The 10315-nt window shown below is 42.3% G+C and overlaps 1 protein-coding gene across 3 annotated transcripts in view; it reads right to left on the bottom strand.

Moving 5' to 3' along the window:
* Positions 1-1703: 1703 nt before the first annotated feature.
* The window catches only part of LOC124285630 (monocarboxylate transporter 12-like), a 36085-nt gene continuing 27473 nt past the window's right edge, over positions 1704-10315 (bottom strand). For 2 of the 3 annotated variants that reach the window (XM_046721891.1, XM_046721892.1), the window contains exons 4-7: positions 7778-8512; positions 6712-6762; positions 5928-6090; positions 1704-4910 (exon numbers count right to left, since the gene is read on the bottom strand). In XM_046721891.1, the coding sequence (XP_046577847.1) occupies positions 4886-4910; positions 5928-6090; positions 6712-6762; positions 7778-8512 (974 nt within the window). In that variant the 3' untranslated portion in view covers positions 1704-4885. The remainder of the gene's footprint in view (positions 4911-5927; positions 6091-6711; positions 6763-7777; positions 8513-10315) is intronic. The other variant, XR_006900855.1, reaches the window with a different exon arrangement.

The raw sequence follows: 10315 nt of genomic DNA, 5'->3' as shown, positions 1-10315 counted from the left end.
ACCAGAAATGCACATGGGTATCGGCTCAGCTTTGATTTTGATACTTCAGTGACTTGTGGATAAATCGCTTTGCGTCATTATTATATTTTATTTTCATTCTTAGCATTATTTATGACCTGAGTCCTGCTACGATATGAGACATACATTGTACATGCAGGGGAAATGCATGCCTCTTGCTGCTGGACTTCATAAACTCATATGATGATATTGATACAATAGTTACAACAACATACTTCATAGTAAAAGATTTAATATTCGAGATTAACAATAGTTGTGAACAGGTTCTGAGATTAATATTATAAATAGAAGAGGTTTGACCGTGGGACTCTTGTAAGTTTTTACACCTTTCATACATCCTTTCATATTATATTCAAAGGGGAAATTGATGGGGAAAACAATAATCTAGTAATATCAATTAAAGACAGATATGACTGGGCTAGTACAATCTTAAAGTAATTTTTTAAAGATCTGGCACATAATAATACGTTTAACTAGGAAGCTTCAAACAGTGTCAGAATGCTCATTGTGTATGCAATTCCTTCTGTTCCCGTCTATCCACAAAAAGATGCTTTTCTGTTATATATCTGTTTTTGAATATTCCTTTGTGATGGTTTCAAGTTTTTTATAAATTTACATTAATAAATACAGACAGAGAGCGTTAACAGAAAAAACACGATCAGTGACAATATTTTCCCACATTCCCAAAAATTAGTTATGCACCCAAAGTCATGTTGCAAATATGAACACAGCTTTTTTGTATTCACTGACGTAAATTATTCCAAAAAATGACACTCCTAAAAGATATAAGATATTGTACTACAAAAACTGCACAATGAACTCTCTGTCCTACTTATTGTGAATAAGTATACATTTGTAGGTATTACTCTATGCAGCAGTCTATATTAGAACCATCGTAATTTTGTGTCTTGTGTAGTCTTGAAAGGTTAGATATTAACATTTGGCCAGTCAAGACTTGGAGTTTGACAGTGTCGTTTTACCATTTCAGCAGTGATTTGATGTTATTTTGGGAGAAAGCAATGTATAATAAATATCTTTTGGAACCATTTATGACAACTGCAATATCCTGTAAAACAGATATTTCACCTGGGATGACAGGATTACTTTGTAAATTAAATTTGTAAACAGCTTTGTATCCAAGTCACTTAAAGTGACTTTACATAAGGAAATATATCAATCATACCAAACGCTCCTGAAGAGACTGACCTGCCAGAAATTTCCTTTATTATTCCACACACAATGAAAAATGCCACACCCAACATTTTGTTCAGTTTCACCCAGAAATACCACTATCTACTGTCTTTGGATCATTAGAAAGAGCTTACGCTTACTTACTGATTACATTCGTGTTTCTAGATGTTTATACCCGTCAGAACACTGCCAACATTAGGCTAACAACTAGTCTCTGAAATGAACATGTTTTACAGCAAAAAGCTCATGGTTTAAAAAAATAAAATATAGTGAAAAGGAGCCCCGAGACTTTCTTCATTTTTAGAAGCTGTGGAAATCTAGACTTGCTACATTTGCGAGGGCTTTCTTGGATATATTTGCTGCAAGGGTCTGTATGACAGACTAAGCCAACATATTCTTTTGCTTGTTATGTTACACCTTGTCTTACTTTTCTAATCCATTCCGTCCACATGATCGTTGCCGTGTTCATATCGCCAAACAACAACAACAACTCATTGACAAATACCAACTTGTTTTATTAATGTCCCAAATGACAGATAATCTCAAACATGAAGAAACTATATACAGTCACGTATATCCCTTGACACTCATACACGTCACCACCACTCTATGTACAGCGGAATCTCAGTCACCTAACTACAGCATACCAGCAGCGGCCGTCACCTCGGAGTGGCCCGGGTCACAAGACCTACATCTACATGGACATCGTTACCCGCGCGACGTGTCTCGTGCGTGACAATGAGAATTCGTGCAAGAAGGAAGACACCATTCTTTAAGAGTGACGTACATACCAAACCGATCCGTTACATTACCCAAGTATAAATTGTTTCCATTGTAAATTCCTCGCGTCCAGTTCCATTGTAGTATCTACACAGCAACAGTTTCTGGGCTTACCTCATCTACCCTACTGAACTCGTGACCTCAAAGGCCTCCATCGACTGTGTTCAGATCTTCCACCATCAGAACATCAGAACATGACTAACTACAGCCGGCTGGACCAGACGCAGGAATTGTATGGACTGATAACACAACAAAATACTACATGGTATAAGTACTTCACACTTGAGTCTTATTAATATATAGACAACATTTGGTATACTGTGAACGATGGGGACAGGAGATGGTGAGCATACGGTGTGCACAGCCAGCTGTACTCTATGTCGGAATCTGCTTCCAGTGTCTGCAGACAGTATTAACCAATACGTCGGCGATCCATATATGGCGGAGCTATATCCTGGCAATATGTGTACAGTCAACCTGTACCTCGGCAACCTGAACATAACCATGCAATATGTTAGCAGAATGTACGTAGTCGAGCTATTTCTTGCCAACCGCACACTGCCATGCTATATTTTTCATCGACCCCTCGTGGTCGAGCTCCCTGTCAGCAACCTCTTATATGTGAAACTATGTCGACAAGCTGTACACAGTCAGTCTGTACCTCAGTAACGTGTAGTAAGTCGAGCTATACCTAGGCGGGCTGAAAATGGACAATCAACATCTCGGCAACCTGTACATGGTCAAGCCGTATATCGGCGACCTGTAACTAGTCAAGATGTATAGTGGCGACCTGTAACTAGTCAAGATGTATATCGGCGACCTGTAACTAGTCAAGATGTATATCGGCGACCTGAGGAATTGTGCTGACGGGATACTCTTGATGCTTGACCAGTCCCGCACTATCTGGCCCTACTTTGAAACTGGGACATACGGTTCTTTGAGACCGTACGCAGTTAGTAGATTCAGTGGGTGTTGGGAGCGTGGAAAGCAACAGCAAGGGATGTACCTCAAGACCCACTTTACAACTATGTCCATGCGACCTGTTTGTTGAAGATAGACTTCTTTGATTGTCACTCACAGACTGCCTCGTTATAAACAGCAGCTTGGAAGGATCCGAGTCTGTCCCGAGGATTACACTATGGCGGTGGGGAGACATTATTGGAACCTATGGCGCCGTTGTACCATTGGTGCACTGCTGGCAACACATTTTACTTTTACATGTTCAAACACTTACTACATCCGGGTACTTATCAACAGGGCACACTTCAAACATGTCATCCTAAGTAACATTGTTGACATACGTAAACTCACTATTATTATCTTTCTGTTGCTGCAATATCGCATTTTGTGACTGAAAAGTACGCCCTCTTTATACATGAACGTATGCTCTAGTTAAGGCCGCGGTCGATGTAAGTTCCACTATTTCTTGAAAAATGTCTTTGAGAATGCAACACTTGACGAGACAGTAGATGAAAAATATGCCACTATCTAAAGTATAAACAAAACTGCTTGTCTATAATATCGTATATTGTATTTACATGAACTATTGACGTATCATAATAAATAAGTGGATAACTCGCAGCTATCCTGCATTGTTTGTGCATAGTGTCTGATGTCTGATCGTACGTACCTGACAAAAACGGACTGATTACCTCCCTTTGATAACCAAATTGACAATAAGAGTCCCGTTCTTAAATGAATGTATACATTAGATCCATCAGCGTTCACCCAAACTTGGGGGAATATTGACAAGGGTTTATGAAAGTTCATCATTGTTATAGATTAGTTGTGGAGCAGACAGTATATCTAAAAATAACAAAGGCATATAGTGGTTGACCAAGACTGAACAGATGCAGGGCAGGTATTCAGGAATGACAAGGGGTCTTCTCGACGCAGATGCTGTCGTGTAAAACATCAGACTGGTAACGGTGTTGACTTTGTCCACACAAATCAACAACAGACTGCTACAGACATTTGTTCACACAAGTCTTAATCAACTATAGACAGCAACAGACATGTGTCCTCATAAGTCATAATCAACAATGGATTCCAACAGAAATATCCATATGAACCAGAATACTGTAGGAACAATGCCATTGGTAAATCGTTAATAATCTCCGGTTGTAGTTTCACACTTTCCAACATACCTCATAAACGCCAGACCAACGTGTTTCTTGTTTTAACTTTGCCGAATTGAACAGAATATTAGGAAATCGTGTCTCAATGTGTATGTATTTCAAACCAGTGCTTGCTTCATTGAAGGCAACATAACATACATAGTTTTACTGAAAGCATTCAAAGTAATATCAATGGTGGTTGGCCCAGGACTGCCCTTGTCATTTTAAAAAAGAGACAACAACAATCACGTTTCATCTCGGCCCCATTTAGAGATTAAGTAAATATGTTAAACAAAATAATAATAATAATTGGTCCAGTTGTATTTCTTGACACGTAGCTGACAATGAACTAGGCAGATGGACAGTCACACCCACACAAATGGCACCTACTGAACCTCGTTCCAAATCCACTCACACATATCTACATTGGCCGAATCCCATCTGCCAAGGGGGCCAGAGACCGGCTTGCATAGTGATTTACGTCATGTATTCAACACGGCGTAAAGAAAAAACGTGTATTCTCCATCCAGCGTGGAGTAGGCTAGGAACAAAGATGTAAAATGTCGCCATTGAAACGGCTTGAGAAATAATCTGGATTGTGCCACATATACATGCAGTGTCGACGGCAGCTCCACACAGAGTCCGCTGCAGCCAGCACAGCCAGGAGTCTCCACACGTGGCACAATCACCAAAAGAAACTTGGCACCTTCCATTCGGTCTCTAACTCGGAGCCTTTTTCCAAACGGAACAGTCTATTTGGTAATGTTGTTGATGTTAACTCATACCGAGGTTACCACAGCATGTCTGGAAGGAAGAGAAATTGCTTAAATCTTACTGTTTAGGTGACAATTCTGATAATAAATGATTATTTAAAGCGTCTTTCAGGCAAAAATGACTTATCTCTTACATTCTTGGGACAGAATACGGTTTCGGCATAAAGTATACGGCTTGATGATTACTATTTCCCCCAAATAGAAATATTTCCATAAATCTTCACTGATGCTTGTCATGTGTTATACAAGTGGCCACTCAGGCACCAAGTTGGCGGGCAGGTTATTTCGAACAACATGAATTTCTGGACATTGTGAAGGGACAAATTGCATTAAACTGAAGAAGTTTTAAAATACATAGTAAAGAGTGGAGGGCAATGTATGTGTCACCCCATGGAATAGATCAGTAGGGGAGACATCCCCCGCCATACTAAGTAGCAGATAGAGAGAGAAGGGTGTGTGCATAGTGTGCCCAGATCCCACGAGCTACTACCATCATGATCTCTCAGTGGCCTAGACAGATCTCAGTCTTACAAACCTATGTACACATGTCCACAAGTAATAGCTTATCCCATGCGCTGCCCGTATTCTTTAAGTGGTAGTAGTTTGGACGTTCCCCATCTCCCACCGGTCCTAAATTAATTGTTAATTATTCCCACTGCCATGGAACATTTATGGCCCCGATGTGATAAATAATACAGATTAAAATTAACAAATACTCCTACCAAGTTAAAAACAAGTTCCAGGTCAGATTGATCTTTTTAAAAACATGGGTCATAAATTCGTTACTGCACTATAGCGAATAGATCGATTACATATGTGCTTTACTTTAAACATGTATGAAGTTGAATAATTATTTATTTATTTATTTACCCGCCTGATCAATTACTGATTGAGGGAAACGGGCGTGGATGGCTAAACAATCCTAACACAGTCAAACATGAAGAACATAAATAACAAGCTGTCATCTTATAAGGTTCTAACAATCCCGAGAACAAGACAAAGGTGACCCTGGTGTCGGGAACATATTTAAAGATCTCGTGCTACCCACACAACGATGTCATCTGCCGCCGGCGGAGTCTTCTCTGTGTCCTTGTAGTCCTCCTCGCCCTCCATGAGGGGCACCTTGTGGTCAGTGAGGGGCTTGTTGGCCACCACACAACGCTTGATCTTGAACAGCACCATGATGACAGAGCTCCACAGCAGACACGCCCCTGGGGTGAGTAGAACAAGATGCAAACAAGTCGGCCATAGACAGATATGACAGGGCGTTTCTACATACGAACTACAGTTAGTTGTGCTTTATACACCCGACGGTCGGTTGTTTCTCACGCATGCACGCACGCACACACACACACACACACACACAAACATAAGAAAAAAGAAGAAAAGAGAGAAAGAAGCCAGTTAGTTGTGGACTGTTGTGATACAAATACCAGTATCTAACCTGATTCCACTTAATCGTTTTTCCTTGCTATGTTTGGTTTCGTGTTTGTTTGTCGTGTAAAACAGTATTCCAGCCATGTGGTTATATAATCGAGACTGGACCAGACAATCCAGTGATCAACAGCATGAGCATCGATCTACGCAATTGGGGTACGATGACATGTGTCACCCAAACCAGCGAGCCTTACCACCCGATCCCCTTATTCGCCTGTTAGGACAAACATGGGTTGCTGAAGACCAATTCAAACCCGGGTTTTTCTTTTCTATCTATTTTGCATAGTATATTCATTTTCATATGTATTTTCCATGAACAATCTTCAGAGAAAGACTGGCAGTGTGTGAAGGCAGTGTGTGAAGTGGAGGTAATCAGGGTTGGTCTGGTACTGTACCTGCTAGGTAGAAGGCGTACTTGTATTCCATTTCTAGCTGAATCAGCAAACCTGCACAGATAAACATCAGTGTCAATCTACAAAACATGCCAAGTGATGGGTCAGTATATATAATCTTCAGACATGGGTGCACCTGCTTTGACATCAAACATTGACAAATACTGAGATCCATTCATTACACACACACCCCTTTCACTTTAGTATAGCGCTGGTCACCATGACGACCACCCACGTGTACAGCCAAGTACCATAACGACCTAAACCGTGTACTGCTCGCTTCCATGACGAGCTACCACGTGCACCCATTTTTACAATGATGACCTACTACATTTAGTGTCTTGTTACCATGGCAACCAGCAACGTGTATTTCTTGTTGCCATGGCAAATCACAACGTGCTAAACTACTTTTAGCAATGACGACATACCATGAATACTGCTTGTCAGAAAAAACAAATCTTATGCGTTGGTTGTAAGACATTGCGCGACGGGTCTCTGATAGGACAATGCACAATAAAGCCAATTTTCACATTTTTGAAACAAACAAAACGGTGAGGACATCCATGATCCCAGATGCCAATTTTACAATATATTTGTACTGTTCGTCTCCTACATCTCCTACGGACATAGGGCTTAGGGCGAGGTCATATGGCAAGAACGCCTCCTGAGGAAATCACACGAACCTTTGCCTCATCTCCACACTACTGATTGATATGCGTTCATGATTTCGTAAAGCATTCATTTTTTAATTTATTCACAGATCATGTGGTGCAAAATGCCATTCACATTCCCCATCATTATGTTAACATGACGCGAATTTAGTCATCGTAAACCCCTAAAGATATCATGGTAAGATCAGACTAAAACAACCCTATCAAAGGGTATACAACTGACATTGGAACTATTATTTGTTGGTTGTTTAACGCCGCACTCAGCAATATTCTAGCTATATGGTGGCGGTCTGTAAATAATCCACGGGGGACACTGCATCTACACACAACGTATAAAATCCTTAACTCGTGTTCGCATAGCCACACAGGAAGACACATGGGGAGATTAATAGTCGTACCTGCCGCTGGTCCTCCGGTAAGGCAGCCCAAGGCTATCATGAAACACAGGTACCCGTTGCCCATGGCAATATATTCCGGGCCGAGAAGCTCCCGGGATGCTTGAGAGAGGAATGTTGTCCAATATCCGCTGTAGAAGCCGAATAGTAACGTGTACCCGATCTGACCCGTGAAGTCTTTGAACAATAGTGGGCAGATGCCGGTGACAACCACGCCTAGTCCTACGGGGCACAACACCGACGTCACGTCATCAAGCGTGCTGTTGTGGCCCATAAATGCGAATATCATCCTGCTGGTGAAGCTAGCCATGCCGACACAAGCCACGAGGAACGTGGAGCTCTCGAAATCCGTTCCTTGCGATATTGCATAGGATGGCAAATACATGTAGATGATGGTGGAGCCGAAGCTCCAGAAGAGGTTGGCGATGCACATGCCATGAAACAGAGGGTGTCGGAGGGGGAGGCACGACAGGAGGGGCAGGAGGCGCACCTCCTTCTTCCCAGGTAGAGGCTTGAGCAGGGCACCACACACGCACAGGTTGAGCGACACCCCGCCCAGGAGGAGGAGAGTTCCCCTCCACGCAAACATGTCCAGCATGTGTCTGATGATGATGGGGAAGGTGATGATGCCTGCCCCCACCCCACCGACCACGACGCTCAACGCCTGGAATCGCCCATGGATGAAGTAACGCTCTACAGCAACTATAGATGGAGAGCACGCCAGTCCGAAGCCAATACCTGTAACATGAAGCATTGGAGTCATCACAATTACTTTTGTAACGACCTGCCTTGCTCATGGGAAAATGTGCATGAAGCAAAAATGTTGGATACAGGAAAGAAAGTGAAATAGATATTCTTCGAGCATCCATTACTTTTATCTGCCATGTTGTATGTGTGTTTCATCCAAATAGCCAGTGGTTAAGTTGACAGAGCTCCAATATCAGTCCAAAGCACATTCAGCTTATTGTGGAGCTTGGATTTTATATTTTACAGATATTTGGACAGATATGTTTGGTCAACTGTTCTGGAAGTATATGTCCTGTTCACACTGATGTCTCTGATGCTGGATTTTTTCTAACGCTCCCCCGACTACTGTAACTACATAAAAAGGCTAAGGCAGTCATACGGCTGGGTAGTCTACTGATATATGCTAACGTCTTCTTACACCTTTCCCTGGTGTTACACTGGATGAACCCTCTCCATCCCTCTATACACCTACCCCTGATACTGTCTCACACCTAACTCCATCGTGAACCTCTTGTCTCAATATGAATATCCATACACATCATTTCCCCCAGTAATCCATACCCCATCTCTTGAAAAATACAGCCTAACCCATCTTACACGTCTTCAAATACAGCCTCACCCACCACCCTTACCCGTCTTCAAATACTGCCTCACCTACCCTTACCCGTCTTCAAATACTGCCTAACCTACCCTTACCCGTCTCTAAATACAGCCTCACCCACCACCCTTACCCGCCTTCAAACACTGCCTCACCCACCACCCTTACCCGTCTTCCAATACTGCCTCACCTACCCTTACCCGTCTTCAAATACTGCCTCACCAACCACCCTTACAAGTCTTTAAATACAGCCTCACCCACCACCCTTACCCGTCTTCAAATATGTCCTCACACACCCTTACAAGTCTTCAAATACTGCCTCACCCACCCTTACAAGTCTTTAAATACAGCCTCACCCACCACCCTTACCCGTCTTCAAATATTTCCTCACACACCCTTACAAGTCTTCAAATACTGCGACACACACCCTTACAAGTCTTCAAATACTGCCTCACACACTGCCTCACACACCCTTACAAGTCTCCAAATACTGCCTCACACACCCTGACTCTACAAGTCTCAAAATGCTGCCTCAATACACCACACCCTTACAAGTCTTCAAATATTTCCTCACACACCCTTACAAGTTTTCAAATACTGCCTCACACACCCTTACAAGTCTCCAAATACAAGTCTTCACATTACAAGCTTCACACACACCTTACAAGTCTTCAAATACTGCCTCACACACACCCTTACAAGTCTTCAAATACTGCCTCACACACCCTTACAAGTCTTCAAATGCTGCCTCACACACCCTTACAAATCTTCAAATATTGCCTCACACACCCTTACAAGTCTCAAAATACTGCCTCACACACCCTTACAAGTTTTCAAATGCTGCCTCACACCCTTACAAGTCTTCAAATACAGCCTCACACACACTAACAAATCTCCAAATACTGCCTCACACACCCTTACAAGTCTTTCAATACTGCCTCACACACCCTTACAAGTCTTCCAATACTGCCTCACACACCCTTACAAGTCTCCAAATACTGCCTCACACACCCTTACAAGTCTTCAAATACTGCCTCACACACCTCACACCACAAGTCTCAAAATGTTGCCTCAAGTCTTCACACTGCCTCACACACCCCAAATCTTCAAATATTTCCTCACACACCCTTACAAGTCTTCAAATACTGCCTCACACACCCTTACAAGTCTTCAAATACTGCCTCACACACCCTTAC

The sequence above is a fragment of the Haliotis rubra genome, unplaced genomic scaffold (assembly GCF_003918875.1).
Source record: "Haliotis rubra isolate DU_JTF1 unplaced genomic scaffold, ASM391887v1 Scf365, whole genome shotgun sequence".
In the NCBI taxonomy this organism is placed as follows: Eukaryota; Metazoa; Mollusca; class Gastropoda; order Lepetellida; family Haliotidae; genus Haliotis; species Haliotis rubra.
This window is presented reverse-complemented; position numbering and strand designations above follow the sequence as displayed.